General features: G+C 37.8%; 2 protein-coding genes and 1 non-coding gene across 3 annotated transcripts; 2 read left to right on the top strand and 1 right to left on the bottom strand.

Annotated features, from left to right (window-relative positions):
* Positions 1-3716: 3716 nt before the first annotated feature.
* On the bottom strand, positions 3717-3789 carry TRNAA-CGC. The gene has a single exon. It is a non-coding gene; the product is annotated as a tRNA-Ala (tRNA).
* A 1318-nt stretch (positions 3790-5107) lies between these two features.
* Positions 5108-9384, top strand: LOC21390240 (O-acyltransferase WSD1). Its single transcript, XM_024168408.1, has 7 exons — positions 5108-5392; positions 6026-6619; positions 6710-6776; positions 7100-7209; positions 7327-7536; positions 8513-8650; positions 8798-9384. The coding sequence occupies exons 1-7, from the start codon at positions 5201-5203 to the stop codon at positions 8963-8965; spliced, it is 1479 nt and encodes a 492-aa protein (XP_024024176.1). The 5' UTR covers positions 5108-5200; the 3' UTR covers positions 8966-9384.
* A 3464-nt stretch (positions 9385-12848) lies between these two features.
* LOC21390241 (protein BOBBER 1) lies at positions 12849-15456 on the top strand. The gene is made up of 6 exons (XM_010102459.2): positions 12849-13449; positions 14036-14208; positions 14315-14363; positions 14684-14850; positions 15031-15114; positions 15200-15456. Exons 1-6 carry the CDS (start codon positions 13029-13031, stop codon positions 15236-15238), a joined length of 933 nt encoding a protein of 310 aa, XP_010100761.1. The 5' UTR covers positions 12849-13028; the 3' UTR covers positions 15239-15456.

Consider the following 15456-nt stretch of genomic DNA (forward strand, 5'->3'; position numbering starts at 1 on the left):
TCTACTGATAAGAAGGCTACCGATTATGTAGATTTTTCGGATGCTTGGGACGCAAATAATTCGATGATTATTACTTGGATTAATAATTTTGTTGTGCATTCGATAGGCACTCAGTTGGCGAAGTATGAGACTGCCAGGGAAGTTTGGGAGCATATGGCAAGATTGTACACAAAATCTAACTTTGCAAAACAATACCAATTGGAGATGGATATTCGTGCCCTTCAGTAGAAAAATACGAGCATTCAAGAATTTTATTCTGCTATGACCGACCTATGGAACCAGTTGGCACTTACAGAGTCAGAAGAGTTGCGGGCGTTTGCTTCTTATATTGCCCGAAGAGAAGAACAACGACTAGTTCAATTTCTGATGGCGATCCGTGATGATTTTGAGGGGCTGCGTGGGTCGATTTTGCATCGCAGTCCACTTCCTTCAGTGGATTCAATGGTCAGTGAATTGTTGGCAGAAGAGATTCACCTTAAGTCTCATGCAGGGAAAGGGATTGTTCCAATATCCAATCCTTCTGTCTTCGCAACACCAACTCCTCAGCGACCGCCTCCCAGTAATCAAAATAGGTCAAATTTGAGGGTTGCTCCTGATGAATGCAGTTTATGTAAACATAAGGGTCATTGGAAGGCTCAATGTCCTACGTTGTTGAATAGAGTCAAACAACTGCAGCACCAACAACAACAACAACCTTGACAGCAACAACAACTACCACTGCCATTACAGGTTCCTCCAATGTGGAAGTCTGGAAATCAATCACAGTAGTGGACTTTCAGGCCACCTCAGCCTAATACTGTGATGGTTGCACCATCATTGGACCCTTATATGTTTGAGCAGTTTCAGAAGTTCCTTACCACGCAGCCGCATGCTATGTCTGCCTCTTCTCATATAGGTTTGTCACCCTCTGGTTCTTCAGGTATGTCTTCTTTGTGGGTCTTAGACTCTGGAGCCTCTCATCATATGTCACCTGATTTGTTATCCTTTGTTTCCTTATCTCCCAACTCTTTTGTGTCAGTTATGACTGCTGATGGTACTCTTATGCCTTTAGCAGGTGTCAGTTCAATTGTCACACCTTGTTTGTCCCACCCTAATGTTTATTACATTCCTAATCTTACTTTGAATCTTGAATCTGAAGTCAATTATGTGAATCTAGATACTTAGTTTTCTTTTCCTCCACTGATTGTTTTATGCAGGACCTGCAATCTCAGAAGTTGATTGGGACTGGCCGTAGGCAAGGGAGACTCTATGTTTTGGATCAGCTTAAAGTACCAGAAGTTGCAGCTTCCAGTGTTGATTTGTCATCCTTTCATTTGAGTCGTTCATCTTATGATTTTTATTTATGGCATTCTCGCCAGGTAAATGAGCGATTGGCTCTCGTTAGGTTTATAAAATCAAAACCAAGTCTGACGGGTCTATTGAAAGATACAAAGCCCGGTTGGTTGCTAATGGATATTCTCAAGAGTATGGCATGGATTATGAGGAGACCTTTGCTCTAGTTGCAAAAATGACTACAGTTCGCACCCTCATTGCAATCACCTATGTTCGTTGTTGGCACATATCTCAGATGGATGTTAAAAATGCCTTCTTGAATGGTGACCTTCAAGAAGAGGTTTACATGTTACCCCCTCCAGGGGTTCCTCATCAACTTGGTGAAGTCTGCAAGCTTAGAAAAACTCTTTATGGTCTCAAGCAAGCACCTCGAGCCTGGTTTGCGAAGTTCTCTACAGTGATTACTTTACTTGGGTTCCGTCCTAGCTATCATGATTCAGTCTTATTTATCAAAAATACCACTGTCGGTCGTATTATGCTTTCTTTGTATGTCGATGATATGATTATTACTGGTGATGATATTGATGGGATTGCAGCACTAAATTCAGAGTTAGCTTGTTGTTTTGCAATGAAGGATTTAGGCTCGTTGCGTTACTTTTTGGGAATAGAAGTTGCCTCCTCTCCAAAAGGTTATCTTCTCTCTCAATCTAAGTATATAACTGACATATTTGAGCGTGCTCGTCTTACTTACAATAAGACTATTGATACACCTCTTGAACTTAATGCCCGGTATTCTTCTTCTAATGGTTCTTCCTTGCCGGATCCTAGCTTATATCGTACTATTGTTGGTAGCTTGGTTTATCTCACCATCACTCATCCTGATATTGCATATGTTGTTCTTATAGTTAGTCAGTTTGTTACTTCGCCACTACAGTTCATTGGGCTGCTGTTCTTCGCATTTTGAGGTATCTTCGTGGTACTTAATTTCAGAGTCTTTTACTTCCATCTACTTCATCCTTAGAACTGCGTGCATTCTCTGATGCTGATTGGGCAAGTGACCATACAGAACGTAAGTCTATCACTGGCTTTTAAATTTTTCTGGGTGATTCTCTCATTTCTTGGAAGAGTAAGAAGCAAGATGTCGTTTCTAGATCTTCCACAGAGGCATACCGTGCCATGGCTTCTACTACTTGTCAGATAGTTTGGTTGCGTCGGCTACTCGCAGATATGGGTGTTTTTCTTGATCGGCCTACTCCTTTGTATTGTGACAACAAGAGTGCTATTCAGATTGCGCGCAATTCAGTTTTTCATGAGCGAACCAAGCATATTGAGATTGATTGTCATGTCACTCGACATCATCTTCAAGTTGGCACTCTTACGTTACCTTTCGTCTCTTCTAATATGCAGATTGCTGACTTGTTCACAAAGTTGCACTCCGCTTCGCGTTTTCATTTTTTGTTTGGCAAACTCTCGATGCTCATTGCAGCCGCATCGTGAGTTTGAGAGGGGATGTTAATTATATTAGTTATTATTATTATCTTTTATTTTTCTCTTCATTAAGGGTAGAATAGTCTTTCTTTCTTATTTCACTAGTCTATATAAACTTTGCTTTCAGTTGTATTTTATTTTGGTTAAGCAATTCAATAAGAAACCCTAATCTCTATTTTTTTTCCATAGAGTTCACAGAACTCTTTCGAGGAAAAAAAAAAAAAAAAAAAAACTTTGAAGGACATTTGAAAACCCTCCCCTAAGTACCTTTGTTCAACAGTGAGCACGAATTATGAAGAAGACGATATTAGCATGGAAAAAGACTGAAAAAAAAAAGTTCTTACTCTTTCTTACCTGTTTACACATGAAAACAAAAAAGAATATCAAACTTTCATGCTTCGCTGGAAAAAATATTTTTATTTCAATGTTTTCCGTTGTTTTAGTGGAAAGTGGGCACGTTGATCGTTCGTCATGGACTGCTCATGTTGATTCTTGTTTCAATAATTTGTTTTGACATTTTTTTTTTTTTTACTCTCTGGATACCGAAGAAGAAGCAGTAGCAGCAGCTTCAGATTGCTTTATATGATATGTTCAATTGCGGCTTAATTTTATAATTTGGATCTCCTCTTTCCTTGTTTATTTTCTTTCTCGTCTTTTACAATTATGTTTGTTGTTTTTCAAAACATATTGTCGCTCATCTGGTACTTGCTAAATACAATTTCCTCTATTATTCCAAGACCATTAATTTGTTTAGGCTATATTTTTTTTTTCTAAATAACAAAAAAAAAAAAAAAACTTGCTTTTATATGGTTCGTTCAATTGCCGTCATTTTCTAATTTGGATGTCGTTTTTCCTTGCTTGCTTCTTTCTTGTCGTTTGCGCGTATGTCGCTTTCAAAGCATAATGTCGTTTCTTATTGTTTTCTGCATTATCTGCAATAAATTAAAAGAGAGGAGTGGAGGTGCGGGGAATCGAACCCCGTGCCTCTCGCATGCGAAGCGAGCGCTCTACCATATGAGCTACACCCCCTGTGACAATGTCGCTGCACCAAAATATAAATCACAAAAACAATAATAGTTTATTCTGTAATTTGCAAAATCTTGCTGCCCCCCGAATGAGAAACAAAAAAAGAAAAGAAAAAAAAAGGGACAGAGCATAGTTTTGTATTCGTCAAGTCTCTAAGTTGAGCCAAAATAAAAACTCTGCATAGGTTTGACCATTCAAATTGATGAAACTTGACGGGGTCTGTTTGGTATAAGGATTAAAATTATGGTGGTTTGAGTCATTTGATTCAGAATCATGATTCATGATTTGAATAATGATTCAGAGTGATTAGAACCTTCGTTTGGATGTGTATATCCATGATTCTTATTCTAACCTAGAATGTGATTTGAACCGGTGATTGATTGTCTTGTTTTCTGAATTTGAATCATGCCTAAAATAAATGTAATTTAAAAAATTATATAATAAGTATAATTCGTGATATAATTTAAAAAATGAAGTACTAGAAAAAAATTATACAAATAATTATAACTCAAAATTATAATAAACTAACTACGAAAGTAATGATAATTTTTTAATTTTAACGTGTCATATTAAAATAAAAATGATTAATTATATATATATTAATATGATATTAACTAGATTTATCAATAAAAACAAATCCTACAAACAAGATGGGCGTAACAATGAGAAGTTATATTTAAGAGAGCATAAATAGGGGGGGGGGGGGGGGGGGGGGGGAATGTCGTATGCTTTCCAGCTTTTCAGCTGCCATCACCTACACAACTACTCCACTGTTTGTGTATTGTATTCCTGATTACAATTTGACTGAATTAAGGGGAGGTTGATTCTGAATCAAGACCCACATGACTCAGACCCTGATTCAAATCAACCAGATAATTTGATGGATCTAAACATGAATTCCTATATTTGACTCCAATTATGTGACCCGAATCCTTCAAGTCCTAATTTTTCAATACACGTTTAGTGGAAATTTCCACTTTTCCTCTTATAATAATTCTTTTAATAGCAAGGCTTTGCCTTTGTTTTGTTCTCTCTCTCAGTTCTTGATTATTTTTTGGACTTATTGCACAAACTTTACCTTATTAACGATAAATCCAAAGGAGACCCAATTCCCACGAAACTTTATACTAAACCACAAGCAAGGCTTAGCTCCCTTCAAAGTTTACACACACACAAGAGAGAGAGAGAGAGAGTGAGAGAGAGAGAGAGACGTTTATTTATAAAGAATTCTTTAAAAAAACAAAAAACAAAAAAGAATTCACATTCCAGCTTGGCGGCTACCTCATACCATTGACAAAAGTTTTAAAGATACTCAATTAAATACACAACAGAAACAACAAGAACAGCTAAAGAGACGAGAGGCGAGAGGAGAGAGAGAGAAGAGAGAGAATCAAACTTAGGACAAGAAATAAAGATGGAGACTCCTCCGAGTGAAGAAGAGTCGCGGAAGATGAAGCTGAGTCCAGCCGCACGGTTGTTTCAGTCACCAAGATTCAATTGCTACATAGTCTCAATCATCGGCTGCAACTCAACCATCGATCCTGAAGTCATCAAAGATGGTTTAACTCGCACTTTGTTCAAACATCCTCGATTCTCCAGCAAATTGGTAGGTACATTTGTTTCTTATATTTCTCTTTAATTTTAAATCATGATTCATAATTTTTTGTAGTAAAAAAAATACACAATATATCATCGTTTTTCTCTTCATCTTCTTCTACTTATTCTCTTTCTTCTGTGTTAAAGCTCCAAAAGTCAGTCTTTTACTTTCCTTTTACTGTTTCTTTTTTAGGTTAATTTATTTATTTTTGAGTTTTGAAAAATTTAAGCACTTTTTTGTCGTTTTTGAGGACCAACCAAATTCCAGAACTGCTGACTGTTGGTTTAACCTGAAATATTCGATGTAAAATTGAAGTTGGGAAAAAAAAAAAAAAAAAAACAGAAATATCTCCGGTGTTCAAAGAAAAAAAATCTCCTCTGTCCACAAAAAAGATCTCCCGTCAGTGTACACAATGAATTCCCTCAACTAATCACAAATCATAATTAGAGAGTTTGATCCTACATTTAAGAAAAAATAAGAATGAAAAAATAGTTTGGAAGGCTTGGGCTCTGTCATGTCATGGCCCACTAGGTCCATTGTCATGTTGACGGGTGTTATCAGTTTGACTTTGTTGCGCCAACTGTAACTTCTCATATTGTCCTTTTCTGATCTTTGATTTTCGATTTTCTTTGAAACGGAAAGGTTGTTGACGACGGCAAGTTCTGTAGAAGAAGGAGATGGGTACGAACTCCCGTGAACCTAGACGACCACGTTTTCATTCGAATCCTGGGCTCGAAGATCGAAAATCCAGACCAGTTCGTCGAAGACTACATCTCCCATCTCACGACGACGCCTCTCGACCTCTCCAAGCCGCTATGGGAGCTCCATCTCCTCAACCTCAAGACCTCCGACTCCGAATCCCTAGGAATCTTCCGCATCCACCACTCAGTCGGCGACGGCGCGTCTCTCATGTCCCTCCTCCTCGCCTGCACGCGCCGCACCTCCGATCCCGACGCGCTCCCGACCCTCCCGGCGCCGTCCAAACGGCCGCCGCCGCCGGATTCCGGAGATTTCTCCGTCCGGTTCTTGAGGTTCTTGATGGCTATCTGGTCGGTGATCACTTTGATCTGGAACACGTTTGTGGATGTGACAGTGTTTGCGGCGACGATTCTGTTTCTGAGTGATTCGAAGACTCCGATCAAAGGTCCGCCGGGGGTTGAGCTCTCCACCAAGCGATTCGTTCACCGGAGTATTAGTCTCGGCGATATCAAGTTCGTCAAGAACGCCATGAATACGGTGCGCATACTGTTTTGTGTGTGTGTTGATTTTGATGATTTAATGGGGCGATTAAAGTTTCTTATGTGTTAATTTGGGTGATTTAATCAGACGATTAATGATGTTTTACTGGGAGTGACGCAAGCTGGTCTTTCGCGGTATCTGAATCGCAGATATGGTGAGTTTCTAATTGAGAATTGCTTCTTTTGTATCTGTTACTGAAGATTAATCTGGCTATTACTTGTGTAATTAGGCATACGTCGGAAATACATAGAGAACTCTTTAAATTTGTTGGCTTTACTACTGTTTTTCTTGTTTTCTCATTGGTGGTGGGGAGGTCTTACTTCCACTTGAAATTGTTAGTAGTACATGCAAAAGATTATTAAGATTAAATGAGGTGTTAATTAGGATTTCCTTCATTAGATTGAGATTACAATTTGCAATTAACATAAGGATTCTTTGTCTGATTACTGATGTTAAACACGTTGTGTAATGGAGCAGCTCAAATTGAGAAAGATGAGGGAACAAACAAGAAGACAAATTTTCTTCCTAAAAAGATTCGTTTGAGTTCAACTGTTCTTGTTAATCTAAGACCAACAGTGGGGATTCAGGTGAATATACTATACTTTGTACTTGATTGTGGATCAACATGACAAACTTTCTCAGTATTCTCACATTGTACTTTTGATTGATTGATCTTCGTTCTCACGTACTTGCTAAAAAAACAGGCTCTGACAGATATGATGGCTAAGAATTCGAAGGCTAAATGGGGCAATTTGTTGGGTTACCTCCTGCTCCCCTTCAACATTGCTTTACAAGATGACCCGTTGGATTATGTTCGTCAAGCCAAAGCCACTATTGATCGAAAAAAGCACTCCCTTGAAGCTATTTGCACATACTTATGTGCCCGATTTCTACAAAAAATATTCGGAGTTGAGGTGCGTATAGTTTTCTCAATATCTCTCAAATATACATATCCATTGTTACTTGACGAGCAACATGAGAATTATTTTGTACTAGTTTTGATTTAAGGGTATTATCAAGAAATTCAACCACATTGTAGGAATGAGAAATTCTGACTAAATTGAATAAATCTTAGCATACAACATTTAGTTGTCTAGCATATGTAATTCAAGTGAATCTTATTTGCAATAATCTGATAAGCCTCCTGTGCGTTTTACCTACGTGCGGAGGAGAGCTAGAGGAAGGAATGTGGCTGGTGCAGGGGCTGGCAGTAAGGGTGCAAGTCAGCAAGGAATTACTCGGGGAGAAGATGAGCTGGCAGGTCCAATGGCTAAGCTGGCAATTTCAGGGGGAGGTTAGGTTGTTTGTTAGAGGGAAGTTAGTTACTGGATATAGAAATACTATAAATAGCTTAGTCATAGCAAGGGGGAGGCATTCGATCATTTTGTTCAGAAACTTCTTAGACAAGTTGATAGGAGAGCACTGGATCTCTCGAAAATCCCCATACCTTTCTTTACACTTTCTTGTCGCCATTGTTGATTTTCGATTCCATTAATACAGAATTCTCTTTCAATTTACCATCTTTCTGTGTCAATTTACTTGGGAGCATATCAATTGGTATCAGAGCATGCTCCTCCTCAGGCCCATGTTGCGGAATGGGCGACCTGGGGAGGGGCGACCTGGAAAGGCCAGAGTGGGCCATCCAGAGTGGGCCGCCATCGACGTCGGTGTCGGAAGCGTGGTGGTATGTTAGGATCCTGGTTGAGTCTCACATTGCTAAAGTATGGGCTTAGTATGTGGGTTTATAACCACTTGGGCACCCTCTCCCTACAAGCTAACTTTTGGAGATGAGTTCTACCCAAGAGTTATAACATAATCACTCATGCTCAACTAACTGAGTATATTTGCGAGCTAATTGTTGAGTAACATAGTGTTCACATTGTTGAACAGATAACTGCAGCTACAGCACGAAGAGCCATTTCTAACACTACAGTGGCCTTCTCAAATATGATGGGTCCATTAGAAGAAGTTAGCTTTTATGGCCATCAAATTTCTTACCTTGCTCCGAGCGTTTACGGCCATCCACATGTAAGCTCTCTTTTAAGACGAGAACTATTATTCAATCCTGCACACACATTTGTGTTTTGTGTGTGCGCGCGTTGTTTTTTTTTTTTACTTTTTTTTTAAAATTCTTTATTTGAGATATTTATGCTTTGGTGTCCCGTTTTCTTACAGGCATTAACAATCCATTTCCAGAGCTATGTTGACAAGATGACTATTATTTTGGCAGTGGACCCGAATGTGATTCCTGATCCTCAGCAATTGTTTGACGATTTTGAGGATTCTCTTAAACTCATTTGCGAAGCTGTTATAAAACAGGGCCTCAACAAGGAAACTGTCTAATTGAAAAGGAGGGGAAAAAAAATCTTTTTTCCCCTACTGAGTACTGAGAGTGCTGTATATTACGCCATTATGTTTAAAAGAATTGTCAGTTTATATATATATATATTTCATTTTAGTCCAAAAGATATGTTGTTCCTACTTCCTAGAGGACAAAAGTATCTGTCGTTATGTGGCTAAAGGACAACAATGAACAAACTTAACGACAGAAATGTTTAGACCATGAACAAAATATCATTTTGACTTGACGACAGTTAAAAGGTAAAGAAGAAACAAACATGTTTGGTGTAAGGAAACCGAGCTCTAAAGCAATTTGAAATGTCCTCATTGTATTGTAACGACAGGGAATTTGCAAACGATTTGACGCGTGCTGTTTTTATACATATACAGCAAGCACTATGTGTTGCTTTTCCAACCAAACGACAGCCAATTTTCAATATATTTTTTATCAGACATTAATTCTATTTTAATTTCATTTCTTTTCCTTTCAATAATTTATTTTTGTCAATTTTTCGGGTGCAAACCTGGTTTTAAGCTTTTATCATAAAGATGAGGTTAAGGGGTGTTTGCAGCTGGATAAGAATAATCTCTCTTATGATAAGTATCTTGGGCTGCTTTTTTTTGTTGATAGGAATAAACTGGTTACTTTTAATGTAATTAAGGATAGTGTTTTAAGAAGCTTACGCTTTGGAGATGAGGCTTTTCTCTATGGCAGGAAGGGAAATCTTGATTAAAGCAATGGCCTAAGCTACTACCACATATACCTTAGGTGTCTTTCGGATCCCTCAAGCTCTCTGTCGGGAGATTCAAGCTATGATTTCACGGTTTTGGTGGGGCGGCAACGACACTGAGAATAAGATCCATTGGGCAAAGTGGGAGCTATTATGTCGTCCTAAGAGAGAGGGAGGTATGGGCTTTCGTGATGTGGGTGCATTTAATCAAGCGTTTCTGGTGAAGCAGTGTTGGCGAATCCTTTCAAAACCTTCCTCCTTTGTTGTCACGATTTTTAAGGCTAAGTATTTTCCAAGAGGTGATTTTCTTGATACTAATATTGGACACAACCCCTCATATACTTGGCGTCGTATATATGGGGATGAGAACTTTTGAAAGGTGGCATTCGTAGACGTGTTGGTTCCGAGAAATCCATTCGATGTTTTAGGGACCTAGGGTCCCTAGACCTCATTCTTTCCGTCCAATTACGGCAGTGACTGAAGAAACTGAAGATTGGTTGATGGAAGATCTTATTATTAATAGGCAATGGAACCGGGAGCTTATTCGTCATATTTTTCTCCCTATTGATCAAGAAATTATTCTCAACATGCCTTTGAGCTGTGGCTCTAGTGAAGATCTCTGGGTGTGGCATTATGATTCTAAGGGGCTCTATGCCGTTCGTGCGGGCTACAAGCTAGCCATGCGTCTAAGAAATTTGCCTAGTAGTTCTGGAGGGAGAGGGGATAGTGTGTGGTGGAGGAAATTGTGGGATCTTCATATTCTGAATAAAATCAAGAACTTCATGTGGAGGGCAATTTTGGGTTTCTTACCAACCTTTGCCAATTTAGTTCGGAGGGGGATTAATTGTGCAACGAGATGTCAGCGCTGTGGTGAGGAGGAGGAATCTATTTGGCATGCACTATGGATGTGCCCTGCTGTTATTCAGGTGTGGGAAGTGAGTGCCCTCTGGCACAAGTTAAAGCCTCTCAAAGTTAGAGGTTTTGATGCTCTATGTGTTATGTTTAGCAAAGTAGCAACTTGAGAGGACCTTGAAATTTTCTGTGTACTAGCGTGGATGGTTTGGGTAGCTCAGAACCAATTTGTCCATCACCGAGTCTATCGGGAGCCGACAGATATCCTAGGAACAACTGGGCAGACAATTGCTGAGTTTCAGAGCTGTTGGGATCCGGTGGCCAAACATCAGACTACGGTGCCCGTTAGTGAAGTACGCTAGAAACCTCCGGTGGCTGGACTTTTCAAGCTTAATACTGATGCGTCAGTTTGAGATAATACGAGCTCCATTGGAATAGGTGTTGTCATCAGGGATGTGGAAGGAATAGTCTGTGCTTGTCTGGAGAAGAGGATTGCCAGATCTTTCTCACCATTTTTAGCCGAATGCATGGCCCTTCAGGAAGGCCTAATTTTCACACAAGAGCGGGGGTTCTCCATCAGCGTGGTTGAAGTTGATGTTGTTCGTGTAGTTCAAGCGGTTAAAGAAAGCTCAACGATGGGCGAAGAAGGTGTTATTATAGAAGATATTGTGAGGCCTTTGTAAAAATAACTCTTTTGAAAAGTTTTATTAGTAAAATAACTTTTCAAAAATTTTTATTTGTAAAATGACATCTTTTTACAAAGAATGAGTAAATGTCTTTCTTCATAAAAAATAGAATAAGGTCATTTTGTTAATTTCACTTTGTTGGAAAGTCATTCTAGCATATTGCCCAGATATTATTCGGTTATTATCCTCTATGAAGAGGTGAGAGTACTCTCATATAAACAGAAGTGGTAATAAAGTTGCTCATGTTATAGCTTCTTTTGGTTTTAGTTGTACAATGAATTTTGTTGGGGTTTATGCGACTCCTTGCTTTGTATCTTCTGTTGTGCTCGCCCTGTTTAATTTAAAAGTTGTTTTCCTGTTTTTTTTTAAAAAAAAAGCCAAGTCATTTGTCAAGTTTGTCAAGTTTGTCATTTGTTAACCTGGTTTTAACTTTTGATGTTGTTCCTTCCTACTTTCCTTTGTTTTCCATCCCAAGTGTAGATCTAGCCTCTTGGGCTTATGATTTTTTATTTTTTTTAAACTTAGTCGCTTCTGCCACGCGTAATCCCTGAGGCCGATCTCTGCCTTTGGTGGATCAGGTCGATTTAATTTAAACTACCTCTTTTTTTTTAAAGGTAAATAGTCCTACGACTAGTATTTAAACGGGAGATTTGAGGGAAAAAAAAGAGTCAATTTTTATCAATTGAGTCCAAGTTACTGTCGTCAATTTTTTTTATCAATAAGTTCAAGTCGTAACTTGTGTGAGAATCACTCTTGTAATCTATTTATGCTGATTAAATAAGAGTGAAAATATATATACAACTGAGATAAATTTTTTATTTTTTTTTTTAGAATAACCGAGATAATTCTTTGACCATAGAGTAATATTTTTTGTGATTCTCTTTTTTAAATGATAATTTTTTTACTATCCAAAAAACCTTAATTGTTAATTTGACTTGAAAAAGAGTGTCTCTGTATTTTTATAATTTGAGTAAAATATAGATGTGTGAATGTAAAGTAAATTTGATTTTTCTAACCAAAAAAAGTAATTTTGATTTGATGATATGATAAACTAAAAAAAAGAGAAAAAAAATTAGGTAAATGACCATTTTTTAACTATCTTTTTTAATAGATGGCTGAATTTTTTATTTTTTAAATAAGTGGCCGATTTTTTTTTATTTTAATAAAATAGTCTTTTTTGTAATAATCAATCATGATTGACTTTAGCTAAGCATGAATCGGCTTATTAATTATTATAATTCATTAATATTTTATTATTAATAAACAAGTAATTTATTGATTGAAATTGATAAATTATTAATTAATTTTAGCTAATTATTAATTAATATTAATTAATAATGAGAAATTATTGAGTTAATTAGTGATAAATTTAAGCCAATTAGTGATTGATGGCTAATCAATCATTAATTAACTGCTAATCAATCAGTAATTGACCATTTAATTAATAAAAAAAGTCATTATTTTGTTAATTTTATAAAACTTTGATTATTATTATTTTTTTTTTTAAAAAGGGTCATTTGTCTCGATATCATAAAAAAAATAAAGTTTTTTTTTTACTCAGAAAAAAAAAAAGAAATAACCATTCAAAAAGAGAGAGAGAAAAAGAAATAAAAATAAAAGAAGTTTCTGGAACCCAGCCGCTTTCCAAATTCTGTCTCGGACTAGAGTCGGAACTCTCTACCACACTCCTCTCTTTTCTGCTCTCTCTTCCTTTATATATTTATACTTCTTTGCTTGTGTCTCAATCCAAGAACCCTAACTCCTCATTGATCAAATCCACGACGCGATTACTCTGCCATGGCGATAATCTCTGATTTCGAAGAAGACCAGAAGGAGATGAAGCCCTCCCCTTCACCATCGTCCTCCGCCGTGACGGCGTCGTTTACCGCGACCTTCGACCCTTCCAATCCCCTAGGGTTTTTGGAGAAAGCTGTCGACTTTGTTGCGCATCAGAGCGATTTTCTCGAGAAAGTGACCGCGGAGAAGGAGATTTTGTCGGTAGTTCGAGCCGCGAAGGCGAGGAAGGCATTGGAGAAGAAGAAGATCAAGATTGAGGAGGAGACGAAGAATATCAAGATTGAGGAGGAGGCGAAGAAGGTAAAGATTGAGGAGGTGGAGGAGAAGAAGCCGAAGGTGAGCCAAGTGCCGAAGAAGGAGGTTAAGAAGGAAGAGGGCAAGTCTCCAATTGAAGTGGATAAGGAGGGTAATGGCGCCTTAGGTACCGACCTTTCTCTGTGTGTAACTTCCTTTTTGATTGTTTTTACGATTAGAAAGTTGAGGAAGAAAGAAAGAGAGAATATTTATTGCAATTATGTGAATGGTTTGTGTTCTTGTTAGATCATCTGTTTGGGTAAATTCTTGTTGGCTTATGTTCTGGTTAGATTGTTTGTCTGGGATAAATTCTTGTTGGTGATTGTGTTCTTGTTACAGAGCTACATTATTCTTGTTTAGGTAGATTCTTGTTTATGTTTTGTGGATATTGGTCTGTGGTGCTGAGTACGTTTGGCTGCTCGGAAAATAGAGGAAAACCCATCACAGATATGCCACATTGAGGAAAAGAAATCACTTTACTCTAGGGAAAGAAAATTGCATGTGATTGTAGTGGAGAAATCTTCCGTGAAATTTAACGTATATAAAATGTTTGTGTTGCATAATGTGAGCAATTAGTGGTTATCTAGTTCTCATTGGTGAATTTTTATATTGAGTAGTGCTTTTGGAATTCCTTTTATCCATAAGCATTGTTGTCTTGTATCCTATTTGCTTTAAATTCCCCTGTCGTTTCACTTACATAAATATCTGGGCAGCTCCCAATCGAGGCAATGGCCTTGATCTGGAGAAGTACTCGTGGACTCAAACCTTGCAAGAAGTTAATGTAAATGTTCCAGTGCCTGCTGGGACGAAAGCAAGGTTTCTTGTGTGTGAAATCAAGAAGAACCATCTAAAGGTTGGACTCAAAGGCCAGCCACCTATAATTGAGGTAAGCATGCTTGCATAGCTGTGCAATTCACTAATTTGAGTGTTTTTCTTTTTTTCTTTTTGTCGTTATATTTTCCCGGTTATAATGTAAAACCAAATACTTGCAGGGAGAGCTTTACCGATCGATCAAACCTGATGATTCTTACTGGAGCATAGGTAAGTAACTGCAGATAAATAGCATACAAGACACGTTTGACGTTATGTTTTATACTTGTTTATTGGAGCAAGCCAAGTTCCAGACTTAATCTTTGTTGAATTATCCTGTTATTACATTATATTTTTGTATTCTTGTGTTAACCCCTTCGGTATTTGCATCAACACTGCTAGGTTATGTGTACCTATGATGCGAGCTTCTTGATTGATTAGTTAATGTTCACTGTGTAGCATTAGATTTTTGAACCTTTTACTATGAATGAGAATAACCTTTATCAAAGGTGCACACATTGGGGATTCTGAATATGTTATACTTGTTACAGAGGATCAGAGTGTTGTCTCTATTCTTTTGACCAAGCATGATCAAATGGAGTGGTGGAGATTTTTGGTGAAAGGTGATCCTGAAATTGATACTCAGAAGGTTGAACCTGAAACTAGCAAATTGGCTGACTTGGATCCGGAAACTCGACAAACTGTTGAAAAGATGATGGTAAATCACTATTCACATTCCACCACCTCTTCAGTTCTCACTTTTCGCCCCAATTGTTTGTCCCTTTTTTTTGTACTTGTACAGTTGTACTTGTCCTTGTCATTGTCTTTGTATGTGAATGTTTATCGCTGCATGCATTTGTTGATTCATGATTAATGAGCGCTGTGTGAATTTGTTCAGTTCGATCAGAGGCAGAAGACCATGGGCCTGCCAACTAGTGAGGAAATGCAGAAGCAAGAGCTTCTCAAGAAATTCATGACCGAGGTGAGCACTAAACACATTTGAGTGAGAGAGGGGTTATCATAATACTCTAGTAAAACTTTATTGATTTGTATGTTCTCTTTTGCAGCATCCGGAGTTGGACTTTTCAAATGCCAAGTTATCGTAAACGGACTAGAATTTTGGACTTATATGGAACCACTTTTACTTCGGGGGAACTTTTGGAGCTTTTTGTCAGTTTTTGGGTGGTGCAGACCTGGGTTTTAACCTTTTATCATATGCCAAGATATCATAGACAGACTTAAAGTATTGCTATTTATTTTTGTCAGTTTTAAGGTGGTGCAAACTTGGTTTTTTAACTTTTTATCATATGCAGTCATTTATTTA

Source organism: Morus notabilis, unplaced genomic scaffold, assembly GCF_000414095.1.
Source record: "Morus notabilis unplaced genomic scaffold, ASM41409v2 Scaffold581, whole genome shotgun sequence".
Taxonomy (NCBI): domain Eukaryota; kingdom Viridiplantae; phylum Streptophyta; class Magnoliopsida; order Rosales; family Moraceae; genus Morus; species Morus notabilis.